The 12,625-nt window shown below is 46.8% G+C and overlaps 6 protein-coding genes across 6 annotated transcripts; 2 read left to right on the top strand and 4 right to left on the bottom strand.

Annotated features, from left to right (window-relative positions):
* Positions 1–143: 143 nt before the first annotated feature.
* V865_001459 (uncharacterized protein) lies at positions 144–1,239 on the top strand (the record flags this gene model as incomplete). Its single annotated transcript, XM_066225277.1, has 5 exons — positions 144–162; positions 218–843; positions 908–925; positions 990–1,098; positions 1,157–1,239. 5 exons carry the CDS (start codon positions 144–146, stop codon positions 1,237–1,239), a joined length of 855 nt encoding a protein of 284 aa, XP_066081374.1.
* A 225-nt stretch (positions 1,240–1,464) lies between these two features.
* On the bottom strand, positions 1,465–3,036 carry V865_001458 (uncharacterized protein; the record flags this gene model as incomplete). Its single annotated transcript, XM_066225276.1, has 8 exons — positions 1,465–1,616; positions 1,679–1,900; positions 1,959–2,138; positions 2,193–2,222; positions 2,275–2,315; positions 2,365–2,500; positions 2,725–2,881; positions 2,932–3,036. The coding sequence occupies 8 exons, from the start codon at positions 3,034–3,036 to the stop codon at positions 1,465–1,467; spliced, it is 1,023 nt and encodes a 340-aa protein (XP_066081373.1).
* A 576-nt stretch (positions 3,037–3,612) lies between these two features.
* On the top strand, positions 3,613–5,795 carry V865_001457 (dihydroxy-acid dehydratase; the record flags this gene model as incomplete). The annotated part of the gene is made up of 6 exons (XM_066225275.1): positions 3,613–3,802; positions 3,891–4,173; positions 4,234–4,288; positions 4,344–4,486; positions 4,535–4,938; positions 5,005–5,795. The coding sequence occupies 6 exons, from the start codon at positions 3,613–3,615 to the stop codon at positions 5,793–5,795; spliced, it is 1,866 nt and encodes a 621-aa protein (XP_066081372.1).
* A 92-nt stretch (positions 5,796–5,887) lies between these two features.
* V865_001456 (uncharacterized protein) lies at positions 5,888–8,374 on the bottom strand (the record flags this gene model as incomplete). The annotated part of the gene is made up of 7 exons (XM_066225274.1): positions 5,888–6,216; positions 6,271–6,526; positions 6,577–6,784; positions 6,849–7,774; positions 7,839–7,935; positions 8,000–8,127; positions 8,186–8,374. The coding sequence occupies 7 exons, from the start codon at positions 8,372–8,374 to the stop codon at positions 5,888–5,890; spliced, it is 2,133 nt and encodes a 710-aa protein (XP_066081371.1).
* A 383-nt stretch (positions 8,375–8,757) lies between these two features.
* V865_001455 (uncharacterized protein) lies at positions 8,758–10,878 on the bottom strand (the record flags this gene model as incomplete). Its single annotated transcript, XM_066225273.1, has 12 exons — positions 8,758–8,794; positions 8,867–9,052; positions 9,118–9,228; positions 9,284–9,353; positions 9,410–9,482; positions 9,549–9,632; positions 9,700–10,146; positions 10,200–10,257; positions 10,311–10,371; positions 10,421–10,493; positions 10,566–10,623; positions 10,679–10,878. 12 exons carry the CDS (start codon positions 10,876–10,878, stop codon positions 8,758–8,760), a joined length of 1,458 nt encoding a protein of 485 aa, XP_066081370.1.
* A 729-nt stretch (positions 10,879–11,607) lies between these two features.
* V865_001454 (uncharacterized protein) lies at positions 11,608–12,341 on the bottom strand (the record flags this gene model as incomplete). The annotated part of the gene is made up of 3 exons (XM_066225272.1): positions 11,608–11,763; positions 11,824–12,044; positions 12,101–12,341. 3 exons carry the CDS (start codon positions 12,339–12,341, stop codon positions 11,608–11,610), a joined length of 618 nt encoding a protein of 205 aa, XP_066081369.1.
* Positions 12,342–12,625: the final 284 nt, after the last annotated feature.

Below are 12,625 nucleotides of genomic sequence, written 5' to 3'. Positions count from 1 at the left end.
AGCCAAGGACAAGCAGGATAAGGTTACCAGTCGGGATTGTAAGCATAGTTTATCTCTTTATGTTTTAAAGATCACGACCTGATACGAGTATATTCTTACCGCCTTCGTGTCATAGATCAAGTACACACACGCATCATACAAAAATGTCTGGGCCAGAACCTAGTAAGCTATTTCGCCACTGCTGATGTCGAACTCTGTTGACACTGTATGGTGACAGCTCCTCTCTCAATCTTGACCACCCCGAAGCTGTTCTCTCTAGCGGGCAAAACCATCATAATCAGTGGTGGTGGACGGGGATTGGGTCTTTCAGTAGCCCGAGGAGTCCTTGAAGCCGGTGCAAATGTAGCTGCAGTTGATTTGCTACCTGTACCAACGGAACCGGAATGGTCCGAGTATCAGCAGATCGCCAGGGCGAATGAACTCACTCTATCCTATTACAATCTCGATATCAGTGACGCCAAAGCCGTTGAACAGCTGTTCGGGAAGGTCTTTGAAGATGCCTCTCCCAGCGCTCCCGTTCATGGCATGTTCCTGGCTGCCGGAGTCCCCTCAAGCTTGACGGTTTTGGATTCCAGCATCGAATATTGGCGAAAAGTCTTTGATGTCAATACCGCCGGGTCTTTCCTATGTTGTAAAGCTTTCGCCAATGAGTGGTTGAGTCGAAACAAGACCAACGGAAACCCTGGAGTGGGCGGTGCAAGTATTGTCTTGACGGCTAGTGTTGCCGGTCACGTCGCAAATCGACAAATACCTTGTTCTGCTTATTCCGCCAGTAAAGCAGCTGTCATACACATGGCCAAGAGCTTTGCTGCTGAATGGGGGAAGCTTGGGATCAGAGTGAACGTGAGTCCACCGATTAGTGCTTCCACTGTTGTGACTAATGGCTGATCTTGCCGAATGCGTCCAGGCTGTGTCACCAGGATATGTGAGTATACTATCGTATATAACTATCGCTCCCTCCTCGAGATGATGGCTGACGCAGAATGCAGATCAAAACAGTGATGACTGCTGGCATTGTAGCTGCTCGTCCTGGGTACGAAGAAGATATGGTCAACTCGACGTTGTTGGGCCGAGCCAGTACAGGAGACGAATATAGAGGTGAGATGATAGTCTGCTGATTGAATAAGCAAGCCCATTGATTCCACTTGTACAACAGGACCGGCAGTGTTTTTGCTTTCAGAGGCAAGCTCTTTTGTCATTGGTGCCGATATCGTAGTGGACGGTGGTCACGCGGCTTAGGTGACGGTCTGAAAACAGCTCAAACACAAGGATGGAGCAAGTCCCTCTTGTCGCCAACGGATCATCCCTGTAACGATCACACAAGCGATTTATACAATAATTCAATCACAGGTCAGATGTATGGGATAAATATACCCCAAGTCGTTGCACCTGCAGTCTAATAAGACGTTGATACACTATCTGACGAACAAACTTCCAACCTAAGGGACAACCATTACAGCAATGCTAATCCCAGGCCTCTTGTGGCCATCTTTGACCTTCTCGGGGAGCTCTGAACTCATCCACGAGATCGTCCGGCAGTGCTTGCTCCTCGTTGTTAAGCCAGAGTCGTATGAGATGACGTTGATTCTTTTCCGAGTCTTCTGATGCAGTTCGAGCTTTACATGGATCCTAGTCAATTGGATTGCCTGATACAAGTGGTTATTTGGTATTTGCTCACCATGATAGACAGTCACGTTGTTAACGTATTCTAGATCACCTTTTTCCAAATCCAAATCGACACTGTACTTCTCCGCTGTGAAGTGAATAGCATCCAAGGCTAGATGTTTCTCCCTCGGCAAAGGCTCGACGTCTTCATCCGCTCCGTAGAAGCCGAAGTAAGGTCTTCGAGAGTAAACCGAGATCACTTGTTTATCTCCAACGGGATGGATCAGACGTCTCCCTATACAGTAATTGTTAACATGGCATAGAATTCAAGATATCCATCAGGAATGACCGACCTTCAGGATGATATTTGTTTTTCCAATCAGTTTTGGCAAGCTCTCGGACAATATCTCTTCTGTCCCTGGCAAATTCGTTGTAGGTCTGACCAACTGATGCCAATTGCGACAGCCCTCCAGTCTCTGCAACACCAAGGGTGAAAAGGGAGATAATACCGAGACTTCCGTCGTTATGGAATACTGCAAGGATGCCAGTCAGTTTGGTGCGTACAAAGTTTCTGCAGTACAACATACCTTGATTACCATTGGTCTGACCTTTTACCACTGTCGAACACAATGAGCATGACACTTCATTTGTGAATCTCAATTAACTCACCAATAGGAGGCCTCTTATCCGCTTCGAGATTGGTAATGTCTCTTCGTTGGGTTGTCAGCTTAATTACATTTACAGGAGACAGTTATTCACCTGAGGTGTGTGATGTTGTCTCCAGATGGCGATGCGATCCTTCTCGGAGAAACATATGCTGAGATCCCAGCGAAGACCGAGATCTGTTTAGATCTTGTCCATGAATCCACTGGAAGGCCTCTCAATACCCTGAAACCTAGACCATGGTTCAGTTCATGAGTTACTCCAGTCAGAACATCATATAAATTTGTTTCTTTCGGAATCGGAAAGGTGGTCCTGTCGATCTCGTTGTTCGTGATGGACAACGATTGGAAATGATCGTATGCCTTGTTGATGAGCTTGATATCGTCATCTGTGAACCGATAGAGCCATTTTTCCGCTGCACATATAAGCTTTGTGTCAATGCGAATCTCAACTCACGTTGTTTGATCAAGACCTTCCCGTCCCATACACTGTTTGATACCACTTGATCAGGATATCCTTTTGGTAAGGGGTCTTGGCTTGGCTTGACGTATTCTGCTTGGTTGGTAGTCCACCATTTCAGGTTTGGCTCGTAAGGGGTATCGAAGATCCTCCTCTACCATGGACGTTAACTTCGCAGATATGGAAGATGAGCGAGGCACATACCTTCTTTTCCTCAGCATCATACACGTCATTGTGTGCAGGCTTGATCTTCAAAGCCTGAAACGTATCGTGCAAGGCAGCTGGCGGGGTCGCGACGATGGCCGTCATGATGAGGAGTTTCTTATAAACCAGGGCAAAGCGTGCATATTTGTATGCCTTTCCTTACTACAGCTGGATCCCTATATATGCGATGCGATACTTGGTTACACCTGTGTGAACAACCTCTATATTTTGCTGACGCAATCTGCTCACGCCATCGAGCGACATCGAGAACAACACTGCATCACTCTAACTCACGGCTTTGTCCGAGATAACAAAACAATCAAGAAATTCACACTTCGAGCTCTCATATGCAAGCCATGCATGTGATTTAAGCCTCTCATTCTTTCCTTCGGGATGTCGGTATTTGCAACACGGAGTAGCTTAGGGTAACCACGTCAATGCTCATGTCTGTAGGCAAACCAGGAGAGGGGCTTCGCGTTGGGGTACCTGGGGAAATATCGAGATATCGGTCCGAGGTGTACCGAAGTGTGAGGTGCGGGCCAACCGTAACCTGCTTGATTCAGTTCTTGGTGCAAAGTGGTGAGTATCATATGATATATAAATGTGAGATCAGTCGGACATATTACCCTCGCCTGTGTATATACCTCATACCGATATACATCATCTTGCCAACTTCATAACATGTCACAACCTTGCGAAGGCTGCACCTGCGGCAGGGCTCAAGAAGCTTTAGCTGCTACCTCTGGTTCTGGTCCTCGACAACTTCGTTCTTTCACTTCCCCTGCAGAGGCCGACCCTAATGCTACCGAGGGTATAGAGCCAGCTGTGCCTCTGAGGTCAAAGAAATGGTTCAATGATCCTACGGATCTTGGTGAGTGCTGTACGATGAGTGTCGTCGCTAATATCAATAGGAATGTCCGCTTTGTATACCGAAAGATATCTCAATCAAGGTCTAACAGTACCCGAGCTGTCGCCAAAGAACAGACCCATCATCGGTATAGCACAGACAGGATCGGACTTATCACCTTGTAACAAATATCACGTAGAACTCGCCAAAAGGGTCAGAGATGGTATTATCGCTGCCGGTGGTACACCCTTGGAATTCCCTTGTCATCCTATTCAAGAGACTGGCAAAAGACCTACAGCAAGTCTTGATCGAAATTTGTCGTACCTATCGCTAGTAGAAGTACTGTTCGGATACCCTTTGGATGGTGTGGTGCTCTTGACAGGATGTGATAAGACGTGAGTCATAAGTCATACCGCTGCGATATTATGGGAAGGCGGCTGACGATTATCCTATAGTACCCCAGCTTTACTTATGGCTGCCGCTACCGTTAACATTCCCGCCATTGCTATGGTAGGTTTACATACTTCAGAAATTAGAGAGCTGAGCTGACCTGATTCACTGTTAGAATGTCGGCCCAATGTTGAATGGATACAGTGGTCAGAAGTTGATAGGATCCGGAGGAGTTGTTTGGGAGAGCAGAGCCCAATTAGCTGCTGGGGAGATCACCGAAGCAGAATTCCTGCATCACGTAGCGTTGTCGGCTCCTAGGTGAGCACATCTGCTCTATGTATGGACGTTGCTGATATGTATATACAGTGCGGGACACTGCAACACGATTGGTACTGCGTCTACCATGAACGCCATGGCCGAAGCTTTGGGTATGGCTTTACCAGGAAGTGCATCCATTCCAGCGGTATACAGAGAAAGAGGTGCCTGTGCCTATGCAACTGGTCTCCGAATCGTTCAGCTGGTCCGAGAAGATGTCAAACCTTCGGATATCATGACAAAAGAGGCTTTCGAAAATGCGATCGCCTGTTGTGCTGCTATTGGAGGTTCAACCAATGCCCCTATCCACTTGAATGCCATAGCTAAACACGTGGGGGTACAGTTGGATTGTGATGATTGGGAAAGAGTAGGGTACAAGTTACCTTTGATTTTGAATGTACAACCTGCCGGACAATGGCTGTGCGAGGAATATCATAGAGCTGGTGGTTTACCAGGTGAGTGGAACGTTCGACCCTCGACCCAAGTTGGACAGATTCACTCATAGCCCCATGTCTATCTAGCCATCGTGGCCGAACTGCTCGAGCATGACGCACTGCCCCATCCCTCCGCTCTAACAGTGTCTGGTAAATCCATCGGCGACAATTGCCGAGGTGATTTATCCCAAGATCGACGAGTGATCGTACCATTCGACAAACCCCTGATGGCAGAAGCCGGATTTTTACATCTAAAAGGAAGCTTGTTCAACAGTGGTATCATGAAGACCTCCGTTATCTCCAAGGCATTCCGAGAACAGTACTTATCTAACCCCAATGATCCGATGGCTTTCGAAGGTCCGGTAGCTGTGTTTGACGGACCAGAAGATTACCATCACCGAATTGAAAAATCACCCAATATCGGTCCAGGTACAATCCTCATCATGAGAGGGGCAGGTCCGGTAGGGTACCCTGGAGCGGCCGAAGTGGTCAATATGATCCCACCAGGTGAATTGATCAAGAAAGGAATCGAATTACCTTGTATCGGTGACGGTCGACAGAGCGGTACGAGTGGAAGTCCATCTATTCTGAATGCTAGTCCCGAAGCAGCCACTGGTGGTATGTTAGGCTACCTGAAAGATGGGGATAGAGTTAGAATTGATTTACTCAAGCGGACTGCGGATGTTCTGCTGAGCGAATCTGAGATCGAAGAGAGAAAGAACGAAGTGGGTTCATATCAGTTCCCCAAGAGTCAAACACCTTGGCAAGAAATTTATAGAGGATCAGTATCGGAGTTGAGTGAAGGTATGGTAATCAAGAGCGCAGTCAAGTATCAACGTCTGGCTCAAACTCAAGGTATCCCAAGACAGAATCATTAGGGAAGATGATATTCTTTCAGTAACGTCATATGTGGACATGTATCAAATATCGCGATATACATCATTGCATACAACGTGATATTTTACAAAGTCTAGATTAGTAATAAACCTCCTTCGTACAGCTCAAACATGACCTTCCTCCAATGGATCTCGGACTGCTCACTTGTTGCTTCTGCTCTTCTCCTCCACACTTCTTCCATCAATCTGAGTGCACTCCGAGTATTGCCAAAAGATGTACCATCATCACCTAATTTAGCGAACCGATGTCTAAATACTCTTTGTAATGCTGGTCGTTCCGCATGACACCCCGCGATGACTATGGGGAAAATCATGAGTTTGTCGGTCGCTCCCTGAGGATCATACTTGTCCAATGCGAGCAGAGCATCTGCTGTATCTTGGACAGCAGTCGCAACATCGGGTACTAATTTGAGGCATGAGCATGAGGTATACGACGTAAAGTTCGACTTCCACTCACCATTTGGATAACATCCGTCCAACACAGTAGCTAAGAGCACCCTCACACCATGATGGAAAACATTACTCATCGCCATCCTCTGGACCGTTGATGAATCATCCGGCTGAAACAGGTGTTCTTCTCGCCATTTTCGCTCTAGGAGCAATCTTTCTATAGAGTCTGCCCGTTCAACAAGGGTTCGATGTGATAGAGTTCCCGACCGAATAGCTTTGTCCTTCCATTCAGATAGTGCGACTGTTTCCGCTAAAGCCAGACGCTGTGAACGAAAGTCATTAGCATGGATCGCGGTCGGCGTAGTTTACTCACTGTAGTATTGTCACACCCCATGACAGTCTCGCGTAGCAGCTTGGACACGTTACCTTGCTTCTGATATCGATCGAACAGGAATAAGCGGTATATGGGTAGGTGTTGAGACGCCTTATTTTGTGTGACGGACATGAGGATGTCCACCCACATCAGAGGGCTGATCAGATGGCCCAAACGATCCATCAAGGGAGAAATATCGGCTTGAGGTCTGAGCGGGAGGTGTTCCATCAGTATACCAGAGCCAAGCGAGCGAGAGAAGTCCGCCGACTCACTTGGAAGAAGAAAAGCCCGATCCAATTCCTGCTATTCCATTCAAGACCGCAGCAAGACACCTCCTGCAAAGCTCAGCAGTTTCCACCCAGTCCTTGTTTTCTCCCCCATCAAAGAGGTTGAAACTGTTTGCTGATAAGGCAGCTAAGATGGAATCATCCGAGCCTAATTCGGAAGAGGGCACCGATTTTAGGTCCTTGATAATCGCTTGGATGGTAGTTCGAGCAAATACATCGTCTGGATTGGGAAGCGGATGTGAGTTCACACTATCTTCACCGACAAAGCCATCTAGAAGAATCGGTTGACGGCGTTTCTTGGTTGCAATGTGTAGAGCGGCGATCGCTGAAAGAGCCTGAAGCACTCTAGGGTTCTGTAAAGCGAGAGGAGCGACGAGGTCGGATATGGGTTGATTGTCGAAGCGGTATTGCAGAGGAAGGATGACAGTGAGGTAATGATGGAAGTAACGCATATCCTCTAGGTTCTCTCTCGAATCCAGAGCACTGGGGTAAGGGAACCATAAGGTGTTTGGTAGTTGGGGGTATAAGGGGAAGTAAGGGTCATCGGTGGTTGGTTTGGTTGGTGGGATGAGGCCTAGTAGATTGAGGATATCCGGGTCGATAAGAGGAGATGAAGCAGCTGATTGAGGGATGTATGTTTCTGAAAGCAGATCTGGAGGATTGAATTGTGAATGCGAGTATAGGTAAGAAGAGGATGAGGAGGGTGTCGAGTTCGGTTGCTTTGAGTTGAACAGATTCCTGCTTGTTCCACCGCCATATCCATAACCACCACCAACGTATGATCCACCTTGTGATGGTATCGACATGGCGGTAGGTACAGTCAAATCATTCGTTGAGTGTAACGATGGCTTAGTAGTTGATATTACTGGTTTATCTACCAAGATCTCCTCCTGATCTTCAGGGCTGTACACCTATAGAGAACGGGATAAATCCACCATTCCACTTACTTCAGTCTGAACAGCTACAAACACTCACGCTATGCCCATCACCGTCCCCACCAGATACTGAAGCTGCTCTCGCTGCCCAGTGGTCTCTCATCTTAGCTGCTCTTGTCTCGTGAACGGTATGTTTGCTGAAGGAATGATGAGCAGTATCAGCCAAATTAGACCCGGTTGTCGACAGTGAATTATACTTACATCTGAGCAGTCATATCCTTCACCTTGTCCTTCTTATTCATCCATCCAGGCCTCTTAGTATCGTACCCCATACAGTCTAGTCCCAGCCGAAGACAAGCTCCACAAGCTGGTTTACCCTCGTCACATTTCTAACGAAGGGTATGAGATCAGCATTATTATGTGTAGGCAGAACTATAGAACGCTGACCTTTTTCCTCAATCTACATGTCAAGCATCCGGTCTTCCTCCTCTGATTCTTCCCATTGCGTGGGGTCTCACTGGGACTGGGTGATGGTGGTGGGACGTATGAAGACGTCGAGGAGGATGCTATCGATTGAGATCGAGCGTCAAAGGTGGTAGGGAAACCTGTTGAGCTAGATCCTGCACCGAAATCCATATTCACGCTAAGCACGGAGCAACCAATGGGAAGCTTATGGACAGCTCTGTCAAGGATGGTATATATGTAGACAAGTAGCAATGATAGACGACAAGGAAAGATGGATGATAACACAGTATCGATGTGAACGGAAGCAGGTGAGATGTTTTGGTTTTTACCGATTTTGGATTTATCAGATAAAGAAAAATAATCACTCCTAGAGAAAAAGCATCTTGGTTCGAGTATGTATGTATGTATACCTCCCATAAATCAAAATAGATACCTTGCATGCAGCCATAGGGAGCCAAGAGCAACGAGACTGAAGTACGATTGGTGGGACAAGGTGAGAAAGGGACAACACTGGATCATGGTATGCATATAAGGTAGATAATTCATAAATTTCATTACGAGGATCCACTATTGTCCGCACAACTGAACGGTCTATGTGCAATGTATCTATAATCAGCTTGATGCAATCATGGACGAAGGGGTTTAGCTAAGACGACCACTCACTGCGACAATGCCCCATCCTGGAAATCCTTGTGTATAGTCACCACAGCAGCGTATGTACCCGAGACCAAGATGAACCAACCGATAAAATGGAAGATTACGTTCATAGTCATCATGGCGTACCACTTCTTTGTGCCTCGATTAGGTGCTCGCCAGTGATCCCAGACCCACATGTAGGTCTCTGTTTGTCTGTGGGTTCCCGCCGTCATGAGTCAGTGACCTTCACAAGACAGGATCATCATGAAGACGCTTACATGCAGATGAGTGTACCTAACAACGCTCCGATCAGACTGATGAGATCGTTGAAGAATGGGATAGCTTCGGCAATGACAAACGCAAGGATAGAAGTGATAGATATGCATCCACTGAAAACATGGTCAGCAATCAACTTGAGAAAGTATATTGTCATGTTTAACTCACTACCACACAGCATAATGGGTGGGTGTATTCTTAGATAGATGAGCAGATTTCCGTAGGATACGGACGAAGACTGACCCAGTAGGTGGATCAGCCAGTGTTGCCAAGCCAGCGACATCTGAGACTCACCATATTTAGCAGCGGTATGGACCAGAATCAACCCCCCAGCAGCTAGACCAGGTAACGCAAGACCATAACAGACCTAGACCATCCAGTCAATCTTCGGTACCAGAACACATGGGCGAGATTGGATTATTGGAACACTCACCTTCTTGATAGTATGACCAGCTGTTCCGAGAGCAGGTGAAGCGATGTATTGTCCAGCATAATGGTATACAACGGCAGCAACGACCTGGAAGCATAAGATTTAGCAAGATGCCGGTGCTGCTTCACGTGTACATAGGACCAGGCCTACTCACGAGATACACGGTCGTCATTAATGTCTGACCCACGATGACACTCTTTGTAAAATCTTTCGGTTCCCTCATTTCTCCTACAATACTAAAATAGTTCGGTGTACCAGCATAAGAGAAGATGATGATGCAGACAGCATTGATCGCATCGATGAAAGAAGGGGTTGCCGCTATCTTCGTGTCGATTGACCAATCATCACCTGCAGGTGCTAGACTGGGTTTGTCGGATACACCCAGTGAAATCATGAGTGTGATGACAGAAGACATGATACTGGCTAGACCCAACCATCCGAGCCAGGAGATACGAGAGAGAGTCTGGATGGAAGCAAGAGCACCGATGATGACCATAGCGACGATTGCCCAAACCACAGTACAGGTGGCGTGCTCGGTGATGGTGTTGAATGCGACAGACATGGATAGGAAACTGGCTCCAGTGACAGCGACTATTTGAAGCTAGATGGAGCATGAGCAAAGGACGTATCGTGAAAACAAATATGATTACTCACCCAGAACGCAAATCCTAAAATCTCCCTTCCCCAGAACCCGAACAACATGTAGCCGACACTAAGAGAGCTAAGTCAGAATATACGATCTGCGACCAAGATAAATACACTTACTCTGCTACGGTATAGACCTCGGGATGGTTGAGCTTGAAGGTGCCGACGACATAATCGGACCCTGCGAAGTTCACTTAGTGATTGTACGACCCCAGTGGAATACGACTCACATCCAACTATCAATGCTATGGCCACGATGACTATTATTCCTGGTACCAATCCTAATATGTTGAAGGCCGTTGGCTGAAGAACGGCAGATTGTAATTAGAGATATATTTCAAGTCTACGAAGTGCAAAGGAGTAATTTCCACTCACCAGCCCTAAGATACCCAGCCCGACTTGGGTTTTCAGCTGTAACACAGTCGCTTTAATCCTGTATGATATCAGCGTTAGTAAGGTATGACGATATCCAACAAGTGTCGACTTACCAAGATAACGATCTATAGTTTGGCCCATCACCCTCTATCGTGCCCCATACAGCATCTACCAATTTCCCTTGTCCCAGCTCCGGATCCAGGTGTGGTTTGGCAACTTCGGGATCCGACAGCTTCCCTTCCTCCGCACGATCTGCAAGACCATAAGGTTCCCTATCTGTCTCGGTCGTACTGACACTTATGCCGTTGTCCATGATTGTCTTATCTTGCAGGGATGATGAGATGGTGACACAAGACGTATTGAAGCTTTCGGTCGGACCATGAAAGATAATTTCGATCCTCCCATTGCATTTTCACGGACCTTGACATTCTGTGTTCATCTCTAGTCGAAATTCCAACCGGTGGATCTCGCTTGGGAACGAGTAGACCATGCAGCATTTCGGGGCCACTCGTAGGAGCCGATAGAGCACATGGCGAAGGTTTGTGACGTGACTGAGAAATGAGAGAAGGAGCAGAGGAAGAAGAAAAAAAAGAAGAGCATATGTATTCGTCCTAAACGAGATCAAAGTTCCCCTTAGTCCAAGATTTTAAGCGAAGAGAGCGACCACGTCCAGGCCACGTGAGTTCACTCAACATACTCTACACTGAATGAACATATGCATGCATCTTGGGTCAAGACCATAATCAGTAGCCTGGATTGATGTTATGCACTTGTTTCGAGGGCTAATGAGCATGTCACAGAGTGGAGTGCAAGCCGGATCGTTGTGGTTCAGAATCGGAGTCAGCTGGCCAAGAATTGCTTCCCACATCAAGCTAGATATCTGATACATAACTTTATAGGAGACAGAAACGGGAGTCACGGATACAAGAGATACCTACTTGTACGGCTGACAAACAAACAATGTCCTGTCCATCAAAAAGAGGGCCTGATCTTGCCTTTACATTCCACTATCAGTGTCTACCTTTCCCCGCTTGGAAATCCCTCAAGGGAAGATAGGAGGTAAAGTGACTTTCTCTCCATAATAAGTTCTAAAGCAATCTTGTTTAGCAGATGCTGTTCTCAAGTCGAATGCGATCGATCCACAAAGGATGTAACTGTACTGTAGCCAATCGTAATCACCGGGAGTCACAGTGAGTTTCTGCCAGATTCAGACGTGCATCAGCATCTCCAGGAGACCTTAGGAGGGAGTTGCACTTACAACTCTTTGTTGTTCGTATGCTTCGAAATCGACCAAACCAGACGTCTCGGCGATAAAAGTACCATTCCCTTTATCACCATTTTCGAAATAACCATACCATGTTGCTTCCTCAAAAACGATAGAGGTATCGTAGTATGGGACGAATTTGTTGGTGATCACACCTTTGGTGATATGGCCGTTGAAAGCTGGACCCTCGAGCGTACCACCGACGAAGGTGTTGACTGAGTTTCTCGATCAGCGGAATGGTATTTGACAGAATAGAACGATAACGACCTACTGTTCTCGGTGATCCCTGTTTGGTAGATTATAGAAGATGGTTGACCGAACGCATAAGTGATGGTAAAGAGATAATCGAAATTGTAGCTGTAAGATGGGTATGATCTTCCTTTATCGTCTTTGGTATTCTGACCATCTCTTCTGTTGTTTGAGGTAGCACCGCTACCTTTTGCCGAGATCGCCGGGATGAGCGTTGTCAAAGCTGTTGCGAGAGCCAGGATTGAGGGTGATTTGAAAAGCATCTTGGTGATTAGTAGCTTAGTGTCGGATCAAGTTCTAGTAGAGTTGTAAGAAGGAAGAACGAACAGAGAGTGATCAGAGGTAAGGGGGAAGAGAATACGATTAAGGCGCTTTTTGTACCCCAATTCTTCTCACCGGATTTTAGTGAATTTTCGTATCAGCTCCTCTCCACGACACTTTTCAGTCTTAGCGTACGGTGCCTCGCCAAGAAATGCGGGTTGGACGGTAAGTACAAAACATCATCGCATCTTGGGGGATAGATAGATAGATAGATAGATAAGCAGTC

Source organism: Kwoniella europaea, chromosome 1, assembly GCF_036810445.1.
Source record: "Kwoniella europaea PYCC6329 chromosome 1, complete sequence".
In the NCBI taxonomy this organism is placed as follows: Eukaryota; Fungi; Basidiomycota; class Tremellomycetes; order Tremellales; family Cryptococcaceae; genus Kwoniella; species Kwoniella europaea.
This window is presented reverse-complemented; position numbering and strand designations above follow the sequence as displayed.